Source organism: Henckelia pumila, chromosome 4 (assembly GCF_033568475.1).
Source record: "Henckelia pumila isolate YLH828 chromosome 4, ASM3356847v2, whole genome shotgun sequence".
NCBI classification, from domain to species: Eukaryota; Viridiplantae; Streptophyta; class Magnoliopsida; order Lamiales; family Gesneriaceae; genus Henckelia; species Henckelia pumila.
This window is the reverse complement of record NC_133123.1, coordinates 26,464,404-26,485,764: the sequence shown is the minus strand read 5'-3', so window position 1 is coordinate 26,485,764 and position 21,361 is coordinate 26,464,404. Positions and strand designations below refer to the sequence as shown.

General features: G+C 37.9%; 1 protein-coding gene across 5 annotated transcripts in view; it reads right to left on the bottom strand.

Moving 5' to 3' along the window:
• LOC140867290 (transportin MOS14) overlaps nt 1-4,331 on the bottom strand; it is a 35,397-nt gene extending 31,066 nt beyond the window's left edge. For 3 of the 5 annotated variants that reach the window (XM_073272362.1, XM_073272365.1, XM_073272363.1), the window contains exons 1-6: nt 4,011-4,331; nt 1,195-1,293; nt 881-1,102; nt 660-779; nt 184-267; nt 50-109 (exon numbers count right to left, since the gene is read on the bottom strand). In XM_073272362.1, coding sequence (XP_073128463.1) covers nt 50-109; nt 184-267; nt 660-779; nt 881-1,102; nt 1,195-1,293; nt 4,011-4,229 — 804 coding nt within the window. In that variant the 5' untranslated portion in view covers nt 4,230-4,331. Of the gene's footprint in view, nt 1-49; nt 110-183; nt 268-659; nt 780-880; nt 1,103-1,194; nt 1,294-1,551; nt 1,596-4,010 lie in introns of all 5 variants that reach the window. The other 2 variants (XM_073272364.1, XM_073272366.1) reach the window with 2 other exon arrangements.
• Between the last annotated feature and the right edge of the window lie 17,030 nt (nt 4,332-21,361).

Below are 21,361 nucleotides of genomic sequence, written 5' to 3'. Positions count from 1 at the left end.
GTCAAACGAATGATTAGAAAAGGGATCTAAATTTAGCCCATGATTGTACCTCATGTCGACTCACAAGCTCAACAAGAACCTCAATAGCTAGATCAAATGACGATGCAACCTATAAAATCAGAAAAATAAAGTCATGGAACAGCTTCAAAACCATGATATACAATTTGAAGTAGAAGACATTACCTGCAAGGAACTAAAGACAAAGTTAAAAAGCGAGTTAGCAGGCAATGAGCTTGGAAGAATCTCTAGAAAGCACCCAGCTCGTACCTAAGCACATGGTAGTGGAGTGGAAAAGGATAGTAAAAATATTTCCACAGGACAAGTATGCATTAACCAGACCACAAAACATAGAAGGATTCATGAGACTTGCATATCGAAGAACCAAACGCTAATAATGATACATGATCATCCATAAATGTTTAAAGTTTAGCAGATAAGTTATAATTTATACGTGTAAAATTTCTTAGAACCTACGTCACTTAACAGCTGTGATCTTAGATAGGCTACAGAGAAACTTAGCTTCGGTAAACCAAAGCATACTTGGCAAGCAATCATTCCTTCCTCTTATAGATAAAGTCTAGAAACTGAATGTTGCAATACGCTACATGGTTACCCATGGTGACAAAAATGCCTTTCAAAATTTTATACCATCCTCTTACCCAACTTAACAAGCAGCGCAATATCTTCCTTTTACTATCACCGTTTTGAACATGGCTAACAAAGCCCTCCTCAGATTGCTGTATTAAAAACTCCAGTACCAAAGGAGCATGTGCAAGAAGCTGCACCAGCAGAAGCAAACCATATGTGAGGAGAGAACCCAACAATGAGCATAAGCTAAAATTAGTAAAGATTAGAAGTTGCATTGATCAAAATGGAAAACCTCTTGCCCATACTCATATCGCTGAGCTGAAGTCATACTACTATCACCATTTTGATCCTCGATAATTTCTGGCAAGACTGTCAGAACTTCTAGGGCAGCAGGACTTCCATTATGCTGGCTCTGTAGATTCTGCAGACAGTACCAAAGATTCCCAATCGGTTGTCCGTGCTCTGCTGCATGAAGCACAAGCGTAGAGAGGGCAAGACAAATTTGTGTTAAGAGCTGCTTAAAAAAAAATAAGAACTTCAGCGAATACTGTTAGTGCACACCAAGAGGAACTGAACCAATTCAACGAAGCAAATACAAAATGACACCTGAGGAGGGCCTGAACTAAATCTTTTAGCAGCTAAGAGGAGAGCACTCAGCAGAGCATCCTTTGCTCCTGACTGGAGGCTCTGCCCTTCATTACAAATCTGCAAGGAGATAAAGAGGTTAGATAATTGCCCCTTCACCCCAAAATATAGTCAGAACACAGAAAGGCATGACATAACGTCATGTGGGTCAACTGGATTGATAATCGATGGCTATAACAGAATCAGTAAAAGTTATGGGAATGGTGTTATGAGCCCGGGTATACAGTTGGAAAAACAGATAGCGTTGGAATTTGGATCAAGCAAAGTGATTGATGGTGCAGGTTGATAAGTTGGACTCTGAAGAAAAGATTGTTGTACCAAAATAAATCGCCACAGCAATTTGAGAGGGCTCCCTTCAATACCTGAAGCACACAAGTCATCAAGAATCCAAATGAAGCCGGTATAGAGAAGAATTACGTTTGCAGATGAACTATGGTGTGAGAAACAGGAACAGCAGAAAGAGAGAACACAACAGCCGCCAGATATTGAAATGTATTTGCATGAATGTTCTTTGTTTCGATGACAAATAAAAGATAATAACTAGAAAGAGTGGACCAAAGGTCCACAAAAACAAAAAAAACAAAAAAAAAAAGAGAAAAACCGGAGTCAACTTAGCATAAAATAAAACTCCAATCCTTATACAAATCTGGAACCGAACGTCTTTGAAATCCAAAACGGGACTGTAAATTTTATCTTATCCCAGCATTCAGAACCAGTTCTTCCCCCATTTTTCAATCCATAAAAACAATATCAGCTGGCAGTTTGTATCCTTACACTTCGATTGTCCAGAGCCTATCAGTTATTCAGTTCAACTGGATACATATCAATAATCTACTTATTCATAAGTATCATTTACCTACGAAGGTAGGTAATCACTTTAAAAAGTGTTTGAGGGACTTCCCACACAGACTTAAAATTTACCAGAATATTTAATACTCTATGTCTTTATTTTGAGGTTTAAGCCAGCAATCAAACTTTCCGCCGTTAATGAACTTGTATGCTTTACCCTCCTCTATAAAGATCACTTTTGTCTTCATCAAGGAGAGGTTGAGTCATTAGCGGCCAGCCAAGGTAGTCAGAGCTTGCACCAAATTATGGTATCATGTCTCCGATGACCTGATCCCCATCCTCGTCTACTTCTGCAACCATCTCATCCAACACCTTTATTGCCGAATCCACCCACACCACCAACTATACCGATCAAACAATTAATGACTGCTAAATACAGCTCGACACAGAGAAAATCTCTATATTGGTGATTATACCTAGTTATTTTGTAAATTCAAATGCCCACAGGTCTTTTTCCAGCTCCTGTGGCATCATTACTTGATCGATTACTGCCTTACGTGTTAAGGGGCCTCATCTCGTTCTTGGAGTCGAGTAGTTGGAAGAGTTGGGTAGGTACATAACAACTACAATGAAGAGACCACAAGGTGATAGCCTTTGAATTTGATGGTGTTATACAGGGTGATCAAAGGAGAGTCACAAGGAACAGTATCTCAATAATCCTTTACCGGTGTAACCTTATCATTGGACATGTGGCCAACAGCTAACTTTCCTATTCCAAGTCCTGATGAATTATAGGATGAATAAGCCAAGTTTTTCGCAGAGCTGCTTCCTGGTAACATCAAATATAAGTCACCTTTGCGCGATTCAGAAAACTTCCCTCGCACATTTTCAAACGGTATCACAGATTACTCTTCATACCTGATGCTCTCACTAATGCCCCCATCCGCGTTCCAGCCGCCACAAACCAAAATTTTAAAACCTTATCTTCATAATTTTCTTTTTTATGATGTCCTCGTTCGCAACACCAATTTTCTCAATCACCAGAGCCTTCAGCCAGAACAAAAAAAAACTTTCTGCTAATGAGTTTAATATTAAGCTGTCCAAATTTATTTTCAGCTCAACACCATTGAGTATCAGGATCACTTTGTAACTACAATGGGGTACGAGCCAATCCGAAAAATTGAAGTTATTGCCAAGTAAACTAATTGGGATTCGAATTTCATGTAACTGATCGGCCAAATCCAGCTTGGCAACAGATATCATGTCACGAAGTCATGAAAAACCTACTATAATGGATTATTTGAGGAAGTGGCAAGCATTGTCAGAAATTTTTGGCTCCGTGCCAGATTTTGGATTTTTCAGGTTAAGTAAAACTGGGAGAACGCTGAATGATTGGAAGTACCTCTCAAATATTGGCTATGGCAGCATGAATCGCCTAATGCAGAGAGACAGCATATGGCTTGAGAAGCATGAACAGTGAGGAAAGCGAATATGTCATATCATGTGAAGCAAGTGAAAATGGCAGGTTGCTTAACTTCTATGAACTCCTTGTTAAAGAATATTTGTGTAGTAGGTCATTTGTCTAAGTCCTGGTGTTTTAATTAGTGAGTTTGAGTATGTTGTTTTCTGGATTTTAGGTAATCATCTAGTGGGTCAACATGGTTGTAGTGAAATATAGACGTGGTATTTGAAGTTATGGTTTCTTGTAGTTTCAGGCCTATTTATGGACGATCTTCTCAGAATAGCAAAGCAGATTTGCTCTTCTTTTGTTTGTTTTAGTTTTCTATATTCTACCATTTGTAAGGCTGCTGGTAGCTTCTCATGGATAAATGATCATCCAACAGATGTTTCAATTTTACGATATGATAAGAAAGAAAATGAAAAATCGCTACAAGTGAAACATTGAACTTACTCCTAGGTGAAAAAAACAGCCTTCAAGTAAATTATCGAATACAATATAACTAGGGTTAAGTTCAAGATGGTAAAACCTTTCGCTTCAGAATCTGGGCGGCGAAAAACTGGACTTCGTAGTCGGAAATGAATGGATGATGAAGATCTGAGGTGAGGAAGGAGGCGGCGATTTCCCAAGCAGCATCGGTCTGCTGAAATTGAATGAGCCATTGATTTGCAGCGAAGCGGTTACTCGATTGGGTGTCGTGGTTGAGGACGTGGATGGCATGGGCTACCTTAACATGGAGTTGTTCCATACAACCAGCCAGACAGACCACTCCCCTCTTTGTTTCTGCTTTGGAGGAGCTCCACCAATCTCTGTTGATAATCGTATCTGATGGTTATCACACTTCCAGGTGTTGACATCCTATCTGCTGCCGCTCACATTGTATATACTTTATAGAATCCATTGGTATGCAAAATATTGGTTTTAGGAATTGTATAATTAATATATAGATAAGTAATATAATGTAATGAAAAATAAATATGAATGATAGTTAAAATAGTATTGGATTTGATTGATAGATTATGATTTATTTGATTTGATTGATTAAATTTTATATAAAAATGTTAGATTACTATTTTGTCCTTTTAACAATAAATAAAATAAAAATTATATTATTTATAAGGGATAATATAGTAATTTGAATTCAATGATTTGATTGTTATGAGATAAATAATTAATGATTTGATTGATGTAAAATAAATAGTTAATATATGGATAAATAATATGATGAGAAGAACGTGAGATGTGATGGGATTAATTATACATATATTAGTAATATGGTGAACAGAACGGTGCCTTAGTGTTTTAAAAGTTAAAGGATATTCATCTTTGATTTTTAAAATCTCCACAAAAGTATAGTCAATTGATTTTTAATAACTCCATGAAAATTATTGACATACAAATATTAATGCTTAAGAAATAACTATAATTTATAAAAAAAAATGTCTTTGGTCTAACCCAAAAAATTTGGATGGATTTTTAAAATTAAAACTCATAATTTCTCTCTCTTTCTCACAGTGTCGTCACTCTTCTCTATCTCACTCTCTCATATTCAAAAGACACATATATATATATATATTGTTTATTTATTTATCTTCATGTATTTTTTCGTTCTTTTCTTAAACTTTTTGGGATAGTTTAAAATCAAAATAAAAAATATTATTCAAAAATTTAAAAATTTTGAACTATTTTGTGCTTTTTAATTTATGATTTATACCAATAATTATAATATTTAATGATAATAATATATGATTCAAAAAATTATAACATCATTTAATTCAAAATTTTGAATAGTCGGATAACAGACATGATAAAAAATAAAAATTGACAAATAGATTTTTATGATATAATTGATAAAATAATTTATAAGTTATCATATGTTTTTTTAAAAAAAATTAACTTTACACAATCGCAAATTTTTTAGTTTTTAATTTTGTTACATTAATATACATATACACATTTAAAATAAATGAAATTTATTTTCATCAATAAATTTAAAAAATTCAAATAAAGTTATTATTTATGTCAAATAATTATTACTTCAAAGAAAAAAATGAAAAATAATAAGATATATTAAAGATACAAATTCTTGTAATAGTATGAAAAGTTTACAAATCTCTATAAAAGTTATGAGACCTCGGTTCTAAACAACTAATTTTGGATTAAACAATAATTAAGCATACAAGATCCAAGATTAAAAGCATAAAAGAAATTTTTTTTTAAAATAAACAGTTCCTCGCTCGATCGGTAGAACCCAACCGATCGAGCGAGCAAAAATTTTAAACTTACTGCCCGGAAGAAAAATCCAGCGCCGCTCGATCGATAAGATTCAACCGATCGAGCGGGCAAGCTTTTGCAGAAACAGAAACTTTGCCACAAGTCCATCGCTCGATCGGTCAATCTCTACCGATCGAGCGAAGACAGCTCTGAGCAGAAAAACAGCAGAAATTCACCAAAACTCAAGTCCAAAACATTCAATACATACAAAGGTACATATTACATGCAACGACAACATTCAACCCACGATATTTGAATATTAGAAACTACAAACGTCAACCAAGTTCGAGTTCTAAACATGCTTCAAAATATAAACTAGATTGACTTGCTAATTCGACTTTTAAACCGAGTCCCACTTCTATCTCTCACTCTTGATGCTAACCAGGTCTTCACTGACTTGATCATGCCCCATCTGTTGCCAAGTACACATACAAAACAAATCAACAGCCGGATAACATCGGTGAGAATGATATTCCCAGTAAAAGCAACATAACATGCAATAACAAGTAATATATCAATAACATGATATCAAGACAACATATTCAATGTTAAGACGAATGGAATGCATGTCTTTAAAATCGGGATATCAACTCTGATAAACAAGGGATTGCTGCTATGCTTTTGGGATCCCGAGGATGAGATCACGTAACGACTCACCGACTCTCTCAATCGAGGTGGTGTCACGTATCCCAATCCCCTAGACTTTGGTGCGACTATAAGAAGTATGCTGACACTAGTGAACTTCTACAACCTGGGCCACTCGCAGTATAGCCCCCAAAACGTCTAAACAAAAAAGGTCGTTCTGCCCGCTGAAATCAAAGGTTTGGCTCAAGATGAGCGCATAAGAAAACATAAAGCATTAAGCCATATAACACAAGCTCAAACAACAAAATACAAGTCCCACATTCTGAACAAGTATTGATGCAAGTATGTGATTTTAAGAAAAACTCAAGAACCAACTGTCTCGAGTGTGCTATCCCGCTAAACGATGACTGCTTGTACCTTTCGATACGAATAGCTCCAACTCTGGATAAACTACAATAAAAGGGTATATTAAAAAATTATACAACCTAACAACAACGAACGAACGCTCAAGGTAAACTCTTTACCGCTCTTCATCCAACTCTTCGACGATCGACTTCTGCTATCCATGGGCTCGACAAAATTCAAACGAATCTGTGCATAGGCAAAAGATGATCAACAACGACAAACAAACCCATTTGCCAAAGTTCTACGATTCAAACGGTTCAAAATCCCAAAACTAAAACCGGCGGCATAAAGACTATAAACTGATCAAACCAAAAACGCAGACAGCAGTATAGCATTGCAAACAACTCAAACCAATGCTAAAACATCAACCACAAAACAAATCCAACACATCTCAAAATCTCTATTTTCGAAATAGGCTTCCAAAAATCATAACAATTCCGAACGACGCTCTATTTCAAAACCGACTGAGAATAATCGATAAGAACTATCTCAAGAACGACATAACTGAAACTCAATCGATTCTAAAAACATCCAAAAATAGAAGTATAATTGATCGGAGAAAAACTTACTATAGAACAAAGCTCTCGCTGTCGTTATCGCTAATCTGCCTTCAAAAATAAATTCTAACGGACGGATCGAGCAAAAACCGAAATCACAAAGCTTGGAGAAGCTTGGAGGCGTCTCTAATGGAGGAATCGGCCAAGGGGAGGAAGATAGAATGGACAAGACAAGTCAAAGCCCTTTAAATATCTAATAAACTTGATATTTGCATTTTAGTCTCCGAAAAATTCAAATTTTGCAAAATAAACCCTGATAAAAAAATAAATCGGCTCTTGAACTCTGTAATATCCTATTATCTCAAATAAACTCAATTAAGATAAATTTGGGGCGTTACAAAAGTCCTGCGAAAAGTCTACAAATAATCCATGGAAATTTTTTTGTAAATCCGTGAGATTCATAAAAGTCAATAAAAAAATCCATCAACTCCACAAAAGTCTATCGTTTTAAAAAGTCAATAAAAGTCATTAAAACTCTGGATTGAATACACCCTTATAAATCTTTTGTTGATCCCTCATTTTCAGCTTTACTTCAGTTTCATCCTTGACTTTTTGGATTACACCTATAGTCACAAATTTCTCACTTTTATATTAAAAATATGATTTTTCATTGCAATTTAGATTGTATAGACCCATATCACAAGCGACATATTTCATAATACAAAAACCCGTGTAAAAAAGTATTTTTGATCATATAAACAAGTATTTTTTCGTGATATTATCTTACAATAAATCTACTATCATCAATAATGGGTGTTGTGATTAATTATCACTCCTATTTTGTGAGATGCAATACTCTCCAAACAATTTTTACGACCTAATGGTTATCGATGGACCCAAAAAAAATCCAAACAAACAAGAGATGGAGATAGATTACTCAGCAATCCAACCTTTATCGTGTCTACCAAACACAATACATGTAAATAATCAAGGTTGAAGAGTTTAACTGATAAGATTTTGTCATATAGATAGTTGATAAGTGTGTTTAGTATGCATTTTTTGTGTCAATTTATATTTATTTCGCATGCATTTATTTTATTTTCGTGAGTTTTGTTAGTATTTTATTTTATGTGCATGTATTTTACTCTCCTGGATGAATTTTGTTGGAAATTGGAGTTTTGAAGAAGCAACTGTGCGGACAAGGCACGCGCGCGAGGGCTCCTCCTCGCCCGTGCGCCGTGTAACAATCCAGAGAGTCTTCAAAGAAAAGGTGCACGCGGGCGAGTTTATACCCCGAGCGTGCAGAAGGAATAGACAAAGACGCCTGAAGGGAAGTCGCGCGCGCGCGCGCGTGTTAGGGAATGTGTTATGGTCAAAAATTATAGGTCAACGAGGATTCCAATTGGTGCGGACACTATAAATATAAGTTGGATGATATTTTTGAGATTTTTTTGTCTTTTTGAGTACGCACGAAGCTTACGGCGGCTGCTGAACAATTCTTCAGTTTTTCTTCTACTCTAGTACTTTTTATTTTATGATTTTTAAACTTGGTTTAATTAATTATGTTTATTAGTGAGTAGTAGTTTTTCTTCGATCAAGGCCACGTGATTGGACCAGACAATTTATGTAGAAAACTTGATTTGTTTATTTGAGATTTTCAGACTTGATTTGATTTTATTGATTGTTGAATTTATATTTGTCTTGTGAATTTCTTGGCCAGTTATTTACTTGCATGTTAATTGATTCCAATTCGACAGAGGAGGTTTCGATTTTGATCACTTCAATAATCAACATAGTGTAAAACTGACTAGAAATAGAATTCGGTTTCATTATGCGGTTTGGGTGTAAACTGAATTTTCGCAGTTATTCTTGCATTCAAATTTGATTAGAATTACTAAAGATTAATCCGTCAAATTTGAATAGGTTTGATTGTTCTAGAAATAGTCCTTTGAACAAATTAGAAATATTCCCGTGAATTAAGATTAAGTCTAATATCTTAGATCGACTGCTTGTTACATGAATTGTCTGGTACCTACGTGTGTCCTTGATCGAACTTTTTCCATATTTGAATTAAACCAAATTTCTGCTGCGTTTTAATTAATTTAATTGTATTTGCAATTTTAATTATTATTTTAAAATCTAAATCACCTTTATTCATTGGTCTAGATTAAATATGAATAAATATATTTTGGTATTCATTTTTATACAGTCCCTATGGGTTCGACATCTGGACCTTTGTCCACTATATTATAACTTGACCTGGTACGCTTGCCAGTTGATTTTTTATCATACCGATTTAGCCGGTCAAGTTTTTGGCGCCGTTGCCGGGGACTGTTTGATATCAGAATTTTTATTTTGCTTGAGATTAGACATTATTTATTTTCTTAAATTCTGACTATAATTTCTTGGTGATTTTCAGGTATCTTTTGTTGTGCATGCATAGCATTCAATCTCGGGAATTACTACCACTTGATTTGGAGATCGAACGCACGCTTAGCAGGATCCGAAAAGCCAAGAAATCTATCAATCTTGAATTAGAGTCAGAATCTGAATCCGAAGTAGAGATTACGGACAACCGTACTGTTTGGGATATGATTAGGCCGCCAGTTGAAGGTTATGGATCTAGCATAGTTCGCCCAGCTGTTGAGGCGAACAATTTTGAGCTGAAACCCTCTACTATTCAGCTGATCCAACTGCAAGCTAGATTTGGGGGCACATCTGTGGAAGACCCCTATGCTCATCTGGAGCGATTCTTGTCGATCTGCGACACGTTCAAAGTTAATGGGGGTAACATCTGATGCAGTGCGACTGCGGTTATTCCCATTCTCTCTTCAAGGAGAAGCTGTTGAGTTGCTAGATGATTTGCCTACTGGTTCGATCACTACATGGGACCAACTTGTTCATACTTTTGTGAACAAGTATTTTCCTCCCACGAAGATGACAAAACTATTTTCTAACATCATCTCATTTAGGCAGAAGGAAACTGAATCTCTACATGCGGCTTGGACCCGATTCAAAAAGATGTTGAGGATGTGTCCTCAACATAATCTTACTCAGAGCCAGCAGACTCAGTCCTTCTACAATGGGGCGGATCAATCTGTTCGATCCATGTTGGACGTTGCTGCTAACGGAAGCCTATTCAGGAAGACACCGGCGGAGGCATGGGAAATCATTGGAAATATGGCTGAAAGCAACATTAGATGGTCAGATGCTAAAAAGGAGAAAAAGGCTGGAGTCCTAGAAGTCGATGCATTGACAACACTGAATGCCAAAATTGATGCTCTTACTCATCAGATGGCAGTTATGCAGACAACTTCAGCCAATCAAGTGCAAACTCAACAGTCCGAGGAACAGCAAGTGTTTGAGGTTGATTCGGCGAATTTCATGGGAAATCAAGGGAGACAACCATACAATCCCTACAACAATACTTACAATCCTGGCTGGAAGAATCATCCAAACTTCTCGTGGAAAGCTGCAGATCCCACAGCCAACATATCAAAGCCGGTCGAGAAGAAGCCTTCTTTTGAAGAAATCATTTCTTTGTGTTGAAATGATATTTCAGAAGTATCCGACATCGGATCAGATGTGATTGGAAATACACAGAGAATATAAATATGAATCTGTACGAAATGAGAACAGAGAAGAAGAAGCAGAGTTAGTAAATGAATGATAGATATAGCTTTTGAAGTTGTTACTGATTTGTCAACAATAAAGTTATTTTTGAATTAACATCATTCGATTCAGAATAGAGAACGAGCAGTATATGAATTACAGATTCAGAATATGAATATTGAATACAGAAATGAAAGCTATGAAGAGAATGACGATGTAGATTTGATATATGTTCGGAATAGAACATAGAATGATATAGAAAAACTGAATTTCACTGAATGAGATGTTAGACAGAATTGATGATTTCATTGAAATATTTATTCTTTCTAGTTCGATATGATGGATCAGATTTGTTCCACATATCTAGTATAAGGAAATGTCAGTTAGATTCTTCCTATGTACTTTAATCAAATGAGATAGATATTGAAAAGATTCTGATTTAAGTCAATTATTTGACAGATCCTTGATTGGGGAAAAAGACAACTCCGAAAGATTTATTTTCAGTTAATTGAATTACAATAGAAGAATTACAGAATTGATGTAGAAGAGAAAAATAATCTGATAAGAGATGAAGAGATGAGATACGAAGATCAGAGTTATATGATTGAAATGAGAATCACTTCAGATAATCATTCAGTCTATCAGTTTTGATACTCCGAATGAATACGATTTCGAGGACGAAATTATTCCTTAGAGGGGAGGAATTGTAAGACACGAAAATATTAAGTTATTAATTATGGAATTTGAGAATTAAATTCCGTATTTTGGGCACATATGGATTTGAGAAGTTATGGAAATTAGAGATTTAATTTCCGAGCCGAAAATATTTAATTTGAGAATTTATGGATTTTGAGAATTAAATTTCGGGAATTATTAAATTAAAAGAATAAATATTCGATTTGAATATTTATGGAATTTAAGATTAAATTCCAAGTTTTGGGAATTAATATGATTTAATTCGAAAGTGAAACACAATCAAGGGTTGATTTGAAAATATCGAAGTTGCAAGGGTTAAAGTGTAAAAGGCCGGGATTATTTAATTTAATCCGAACTTATTTAATTTTAATCCGAGTATATTTAATTTGGGAATATTTAGAGTTTTGATTTAAATTCTAATATTCTTAAATTATTTAGGATTGAAATTGAATTAAAAAGAGGGCCGAGGACTGAATTGCAATTTATGAAGTTTTAGGGACTAAATTGTAATTTATGCAATACATATCCGATTTTAATTGAATTATCAGCATGTCAACGTGTAAAAGGCATATGGAATTGAGAAATTCTGAACAGAAAAGCCGAGACCCTCTATTTTCTTTTGCTTTCCGATTTCAAAACCCCGTAACTTTTGATCCTATCGTCTGATTCCGATTCCGATTCCGAAAATAGTTATGGAATCCTTGCGACGAGGACTTCCATTTGATGTAAGTCTTGAATTATTTCGGCATTTTTTGAAGATCAAAATCTGGTAGATATCAGAAATTGATGTTGTGTATGTGTTCTTCGACGTTTATACATTTCGATATCGAAACCGAATCAACGAACGACTATCGTTTGTGTTGTTATGATTTTCAGCTTGTAGTTCGATGATTATAGCTGTTGATATGAGGATTATGATTAGGGGTGCAAACGAACCGAACCTGTTCGTGAGCTTTACGAGCCCGCTTGATAAATATTTGATTCGTATTCGAGCTTATCGAACTCGAGCCGAATTCGAACATGTTCGAACTTTTTTTCGAGCCGAGCTCGAGCTGAAATTACTCTGTTCGATAGTTCGCGAATAGTTCGCGAATCTTAATATTTAATTAATATAATATAATTATATAATAATATATATAAATTTCGAGCTTTCGAACCATAATATCCGAATTGTTCACGAATAGGTTCGAATATTTCGAACCGAACACGAACTCGAACTTCATTTCGAGCCGAACTCGAGCCAAAATATTTGAAATTATCGAACTTCGAATCGAGCTCGAACTTGAATATACTCTTATTGAGCCGAATTCGAAACTTAAAATTTTACCATTATTCGGCTCGATTCGGTTCGTTTGCACCCCTAATTATGATGATGTTTTGATGATTTGAATATGTAGTAACCCGCATTTCTAATTAGTGATTAATGAGTAATTAATCACGTGATCATGTCTAGATTAAGTAAAACATGATTAAGTAAGTTCCTCTTGGGATAACGGACTTCAGAAATGGATTCAGAACACTCGAATTAGTTGAATTGGTTCAGCAAGTTCGGACGCTCCGAACTGGAGTTCGGAGGATCCGAAGAGGATCGGAGGCTCCGTCGGTGGGATCGGAGGACCCGAACAGGGTAGGGCTTACGTCATCAACTAAGTCAGCAAGGTGATGTCATGGATGACATCACTGATGGGACTTCGAAGGACCCGAAGTAAAGATCGGACGGTCCGATCGTGTTCGGACGATCCGAAGTCATGATCGAAGGATCCGAACCAGTTCGGAGGGCCCGAAGTCGAGTTCGGACGGCCCGAACGTCGTCTATAAATAGAGGAGCCGAGGCTCATTTGTGACTCACACATTTCCTCTCTTCTCTCTCAATTCCTAAGCCTTCTAACTCAGATCTAGGGAGATCTAGGCATCCTACGGGGAATCCGAAAGTGGCTTACTGATCTAGACGTCGTCGCGGAGCTACGAACTAGTTTTGAGGCTATCGTCAGCAAAGGACTAACGACGGACGCAGGTATAGCTTTGGCATCCTAAAAATATTTAGGAGTATGCAATAGCTTAATTAAGGCTTTTAGAGCTTAATTGTTGATACATGGATATTTGCATTGTAGTAGCTAGTAGACTGGACTAGTAGGCTTGGAGTCTAGACCAGCAGAGCTAGGTTTGACCAGCAGTGTTAGAGGTACGTAAGTACTAACCGAGATAGCCGGCATGATATATTTGCTTATATGTTGCATGAGTATGTGCTATATGTTTTATCATGTTTTAGCATGTTTTACCGTCTTAGCACATACATAATTTTACGTGTGACTGCATCCGGAGAGATGTGAGTCATTGACAGTCTCCATAGGGAACGATGATCTCATTTTGGACTCGAGTCAGGTATGACAGTTTTATTATGGGACTTGTATTCTGTTTTGGATTCGGGTCAGGATGGGGTTGGCTCAGCCCTAATATGGAATATACGAGTACCCCGCAGAGTAGCTCTCTAGCCGGTACTGTATATTCTCAGCGCCATGAGCAAGTGTTTTCACTTGAGTTTTAAATCATCTGTGTGCGCATATTTGTATTTATATCATTGCTTCTTATTGAGCGTTCTAGCTCACGCCCCTGTGTTTGGGTATTGTGTACCTTGTGGCGGGGCAGGTTTGAGGCTGGACGGTCCAGGCGGCTCTCAGCAGGATTGAGCTTGGGGAGTGCGAGGTTATAGAGGGTAGGGATTTATTTACCCTGAACCTTCGATTTGGTTGTATAACAGTATTTATACACTTGTGATAGCGTCGGTTGTATTCTGTCGATTGGATTTGTTGTATTTTTATTATCCGCACTTTACGCTTAAAGCTTTTATAGCGTGCGCTTTTACTATAACTCTGATTAGGTAGTGGATCCGGGTTGGGTCACTACATTTTTGGTATCAGAGAGACGCATTGCACTGGGAATTTTGTAAAGCGGATTAAGTAATTATCTGTTCTTATGTAACAGATGGCAGATTATGACGAGAGTCACGGTAGCGTAGACGGCGGTCGTTGGGGCGATCCGGATGATCGTAGATGGCGGGGACAGCCCGAGAGCGCAGGCGAGTGAGCATGCGTAGATTTAAGGAAGTTAGCCCGAGTCCTTTGACGGGTGGTGAGACAGCTGAAGAGGCAGAGGATTGGATGGAGAGGATGGAGCAGTGCTTCCAGGAGTTCCGTTGCACGACTGAGGATAGGATGGAGATTCTTGCCTTTTTGCTTGAGGGCAGAGCAAGGAAGTGGTGGAGATCTACTTTCACACCGTTCATAGCAGCTAGAGGTGCAGCTACTTGGGTCAAGTTCCGTACTGTTTATCAGAGATTTTATTTTCCTCCAGCTCTTCTCAGGCGAAGCCAGTGAGTTGTTGAGTTTGCGACAGGGGATGATGACGATCGAGGAGTACCAGCAGAAGTTCTTTGATCTGCTACCCTTTTGTCCTCATATTGCTGATAGTTCTATGGCGAAGTTTGATCATTTCCTTCAGGGTTTGAACTCTGACATTCATCGTATGGTTGCTGTGGGCGGCGATGGGACTTACGAGGATTTGGTGGACCGTTGTCGCCAGGCCGAGGATAGTATTCGGAGGAACATGGGACTTTACTCTTCTTCTTCCAGGCCAGCAAGCTCTAGTCCTTTGGGTCCGAGAGGACAGTCCTTCAAGAAGCCAGGAGGTACTTCTTCTTCTTCCTCTGGATCTGGTGAAGTGCATCGTTTTGGTGGACAGAGACCGAACCGATGTACTCAGTGCCGACGCAGACATCCTTCATGGCAGTGTGGTCGATCGACCACTGCATGTTCCCAGTGTGGCCAGGAGGGTCACATGAAGAGAGATTGCCCTATGCTGATTGGGGCAGCGAGAGGTTCCGGAGGTTCTCAGGCATCTGTTCAGCCACCTCAGTACCAGCAGCCACCTTTCCAGTAGCAGTATTTGCAGCAGCGCTAGCATCCGCAGCAGTCTCAGAGACAGCCTACTCAGACTCCTTCTCGGGGTCATTCTTCGTTGAGGCCACGTACCCAGGGTCAGGTCTTTGCGCTTAACCAGGAGCAGGCAGAGGCTGACAGCGATCGGATGATTGCAGGTATCTGTAGTTTATGTGGTTTTTCTGCATATGTTTTGATTGATACCGGTGCATTGCATTCTTTTGTCTCAGCACGTTTTGCTAAGAAGTATAGATTGCCGTTTATTCCTTTAGACGTGTTGCTAGTGGTTTCTACTCCTATGGGGAGCGAGGTTTTCGCCAAGCGTCTAGTTGTGGGTTGTGTTTTGGATTTTGAGGGACATCAGCTTAGTCCTAACCTAATGATTCTAGCGATGGAGGATTTTGATTGCATCATTGGGATATATCTATTGACTACCTACCGAGAGATAGTGGATTGCTATAAGAGGTTTGTTCAGTTTCGTCCAAAGGATGACGAGTCATGGTATTTCTATGGAGAGGGAGCGCGACCCCCGATGCCAGTGGTTTCAGCTCTGATGGCCCGGCGTGCTTTAGAGTCTGGCGGGGAAGGCTACCTTATCTATGCCATTGACGCATCCTTAGGAGAGCCAGATATCCGAGAGATATCAGTTGTTCATGACTTTCCAGATATGTTTCCGGAGGAGATTCCAGGTTTGCCACCAGTAAGGGAGATTGAGTTTGGCATTGAGTTAGTGCCAGGGACTGCACCGATTTCCAGAACTCCTTACCGATTGGCACCGTCAGAAATGAAAGAGCTGCAGAAGCAATTGCAAGATCTTCTTGATAAGGGTTATATTCGACCTAGTGTTTCGCCATGGGGAGCCCCAGTACTGTTTGTCAAGAAGAAGGATGGTTCGATGCGGTTATGTATTGACTACCGTCAGTTGAATCAGGTGACAGTGAAGAATAAGTATCCTCTTCCGTGGATAGATGATCTCTTTGATCAGTTGCAGGGTACTTCTGTCTATTCGAAGATTGATCTTCGGTCTGGGTATCATCAGTTGCGAGTTCGACAGGAGGATGTTCCTAAGACAGCATTTCGTACGCGGTATGGACACTATGAGTTTCTAGTAATGCCGTTTGGTTTGACGAATGCTCCAGCTGTTTTTATGGATCTGATGAACAGAGTTTTCCGCGACTTTCTGGATAAGTTCGTGGTGGTGTTCATCGATGACATTCTGGTGTATTCTCGCAGCATGGATGAGCATGCCTACCATCTCTATACTGTACTGCAGGTCTTGAGGGAAAGACAGTTGTACGCGAAGCTGAGTAAGTGTGACTTCTGGATTGACCGAGTTGTGTTCCTTGGTCATGTCATTTCTCAGGAGGGCGTATCTGTTGATCCTAGCAAGACAGAGGCTATTTTGAATTGGTCACGACCGACTACAGCTTCTGAGATTCGTAGTTTCCTTGGTTTAGCAGGATACTATCGTCGTTTTGTGGAGAATTTCTCTCAGATAGCTAAGCCTTTGACTCAGTTGACGAAGAAAGACGTTTCTTTCGTTTGGTCTGATGCTTGTGAAGACAGTTTTCGTGAGTTGAGACGTCGTATGACGACAGCTCCAGTTCTTGCTTTACCGTCTGGATCAGGTGGTTTTGTAGTCTTTACTGATGCTTCTCTCCAGGGTTTGGGGTGTGTTTTGACTCAGAATGGCCACGTGATCGCTTATGCTTCCAGACATCTGAAGAATCATGAGGAGAACTATCCCGTACATGCACTACAAGAAAAAAGGTTATAGACAACACTTAAAAGACAACGCTTTTTACAAAAAGCGTTGTTGTTTTTAAATAGACAACGCTTTTAGTGAAAAGTGTTGTCTATATTTTTTTTAATTTAATATAGACAACGCTTATGTTCTCAAAGACAACGCTTTTTGAAAAGCGTTGTCAATGAGCGTTTTTTTATCTATATACAACCACGCTTTTTGAAAAATGTTGTCTATGAGCGTTTTTTTGTTATATACAACAACACTTTTTAAAAAGTGTTGCGGATAATATTTTTTTAAATAATTAAAACTACGCTTTTAACAAGCGTTGTGGCTAACCCCCAATTAACCCTAAAACCAACCTATAGCCTCATTCTTCCTCCCAGCTGCAATGCTGCCGCGAGATCTCGCTGATGAGCTCACCCTCTTCGACGCCAAAAAAGACAAGCGCAGCGGGATGCTCGACCTCCAGCATGCCGCTGCTTTCCTTCCACGCACAAAGATACGCGCCTCCATTGACTACTCTGTCACTGCGGACTCCGAACTCTGCATCACCACCAGCGCACCGGGAGAAAGAAGGCTCAATCTACTGCAGAGAATGGGTCTTGTTCGGTGATTTTATTTTACCATTTTCATTTTTCCCATGATTATCCATATTTGACTTTGATATCAAGCTATTGCCTTGCGATTTGAGTCACGATTTAGGCCAAAATGCTTCGATTTTTTTGTTCTTTGATTTCTCATCTGCTCTTTCTCAAAATTTTAAGCCATTCTCGGAGGTAGAATCCACAGATTTGCTTTGTCCCTGTTTCGATTTTTGCAGTTGGCGATGTCTAGAAGCTCCGATGAGCTGTGGTACCTGGAAGGTTTTCATTAACAAAAATGTAGGTGCTACGACCAGTTGCTTGCTTGTTTTCGGTTATCATGCTTTGCTCTTCGGCGGCGTTGGTTGGTGCGCAGAGATCTAGATGGCAAACTCTCAATGGTGTGGGATCCCTGTTGTGCGTTTTTTGTTCTTGGCATATTTTAAGATATGTATATTATTTATTTTGTTTCTTGCTTCAAGATCATATTCCGTGGTGAATTTATTGCCATGGGATAGGAACCATGACAGTGCATCATCCATGCTCATCAATGCTGCAGACTTGATGGGAAAATTTCCGTATTTGCACACACCCATCGCGGGTCAAGTGGTGTGAATTTTGAAAGTTTTTGTGTGGTATTTCAGTTCCATTTGATCTTTGTAACTTCATCCTTTGAAGAGTAATAAATCGTAGATTCGTGTGTATTAGATATATTATGTATGAAATATGATGTCACATTGAAACAATAGTGTTTTTTTTTTGTTGTGATACTTATGAGCAATCACACCAGTATGCATTAATGAAGGTGCATTATTATGCATATGTGTGAATAGAGCAATTGAAACTTGTTTGGCAGGAGCACTAGGAGTTGGGGTTCATTGGATTGCTAGTCAGTCTGGAGAGAGATTTGAACCCATAATCCTCAAATTCTCAGTTTTTCTCTTAGGTACATTTACCTTTTACAGATAACACATATACATGGATATCAAAATAAATTTGTTAGGAGGACTCAACTGATTACAATCACACGTTTTTGGACTTCATAGATCAGGATCCTGTTGCCTATATGTGATCGGTGTTTTCATATTCAGTTATATTTAATTGTTCTTACTAACCTTGTATGGATGCCGCAAGGTTTAAAAGATTGAGTTCCAAAATTATGGTCAGTTATATCATTTGGTACAATGGCAGACGATTGTTCCTTCATGTATTGTTGATTGGTGAAACTTTTGCAGGGATTGAAGATGTGAACACTGCGTGCTGTGGATTAGGCAAATATGGTGGCGTGAGCGGATGCATCTCCATAGACATGGCCTGCCAATGGGCTTCAACTCATATCTCGTGGGACTTATACAACCCGACAACCACCATCAACTCGTTGATAGTTGATTCAGCCTGGTCCGGCCATCCATTATCTGCCATTAGCCGCCCCATTACAGTCCAAGAACTCATCTCAAACGGTGAAAAACCTTAAAACTCTGTACTTGATAGGTGTCTTTTTTTATTTGAAAAAAAATAGTGTGAGTAGAAAAGTGCTAATTTCATATGACATGTTGAAGATAGATAATCATAATGTAAACCAAATTTGCCTTTTGGAAACATTATTGAAGCCTTGAATGAGGCATATAATCAAAGCATAAAAATTGTACGGTAACAGTAGACAGAACATGAAGAGAATATAGATAAATGATAGGTGAAGAAATCGGTCACCATGAATACATTCCGCGTTTAAAATTTAGAAGAAATATTTTAATAAAAGTATTACTAGTCCGACAAGGAAATGTAGTTTTGGACCTCCGTTATTCTTATTTCCAGGAGCTGAGTTTCCTGGCGAAGGGCCTTTCGCAGGTGTAGGAACTGATACAGGTTCACCAAAAGCTACACAAAATAATAATAATGTGTGGATATATATCTGAAATTAATATCCAGGATGTACATATCCATGTTGTCAAGTTTCAGGAAATATATTTTAAAAAAATAAGCATCTAAAATCACTTTAATGAAGTAATAGAGTTGGGCACTAGGAGTTTTGAACTCTTGAACTTCTGGCTCAGTTCAATGTTAAATATCACTTATCTTAGAAGATTTGAGCTTATAGGAGGAAGCTGAACGATAGTTTAATATTTTAACAGTTACCTTACTTCAAAAACCTGTGACATTCTCTCTTCGAATTCTGCTAGGACATGTTGAATATTTAAAAACATGTACAAAGTCGGTATTTATTTTAAATTTTATTTTTCATTTTGATCTATTCATATTTATTTTATGTTTGTTTGTTTTTATTTTTTATAATTTACAGAATGAAGATAAAAATTAAAAGAAAAGAGATTGTTGTGGTTTTTATGAATTCTATTCTCCGGAGCACATTTTCAGTATGCGGATTATGTATTTGTTTCCATTTTACTTTTCTTCTTTGATGTTTGATTTATTGTGACATTCATAACCATGACTTTGAAATGTTATTCTTGTTTGCTGCTATTGTTCAGCACATTTCCAGTCCTCCAAATGGATTTAGCATTCTGAGAGTTGGTATGATCGCCGACTCCGGTTTGAGGTTGAAAGCATAGCGCAAATGGCCGAGATGAACATGAAGAATTCGATTATTTGTTATATTTGAATGATTTTTGTTATATTTGAATTATTTATAATATTGAAATATTGTATATTATATTTAATTTTCAAAAAATTTGAATATTGAGTGATAATATTGAAAATTTGTGAATTATATTTTTTTTTGTTTTTTATTTGAGAAAAGACAACGCTTTTTAAACGTTGTCGTAGGTGGAAAAAGCGTTGTTGTTACTAAAAAAACAACGCTTAAAAAGCTTTTGAACTACGACAACGCTTTTTTGTGACAAAGACAACGCGAAAAAAGTGTTGTCATTTTTAGATACGACAATGCTTTAAAAAGCGTTGTATTTTCCAGAAACGACAACGCTTTTTCCGCGTTGTCTTTGAGCGTGGTCTTTTACAACACTGGCTACGACAATGCTTTTTCGGGGGCATTAACAACGCGGAAAAAGCGTTGTCTTTGGCCATTTTTCTTGTAGTGATGATTTAGAGCATGCAGCCATTGTCTTTGCTCTTAAGATATTGCATCACTATTTGTACGGAGAACGATTTGAGATCTTCACCGATCATAAGAGTTTGAAATATCTGTTTACTCAGGCTGAGTTGAACATGCGGCAGCGTCGTTGGATGGATCTGTTGAAGGATTACGATTGCGAGATCAAGTATCATCCAGGTTCTTCAAATCCCATTGCTGATGCGCTTAGTCGCAAAGTTTATGTGAGTTCCCTTCGTACCAGTTCGGTTTCGAAGGCAGTTGAGGAGTGTTGTTCTTTGGGATTCACGTTCCGTCACAAGAAAGAACAACAAGGGATTCGTGTCTCTTCTGTGCTTGCAGAGCCAGCGATATACAGACGAATCCGAGAAGCTCAGAATTCTGATCTGAAGACTCAGAAGTTGGACCGGCTAGCTGAGGGTGATAACACTTCTGGTTTCCATTTGCAGGGAGACGGCTTGTTGTGTCTTTTTGGTCGAGTTGT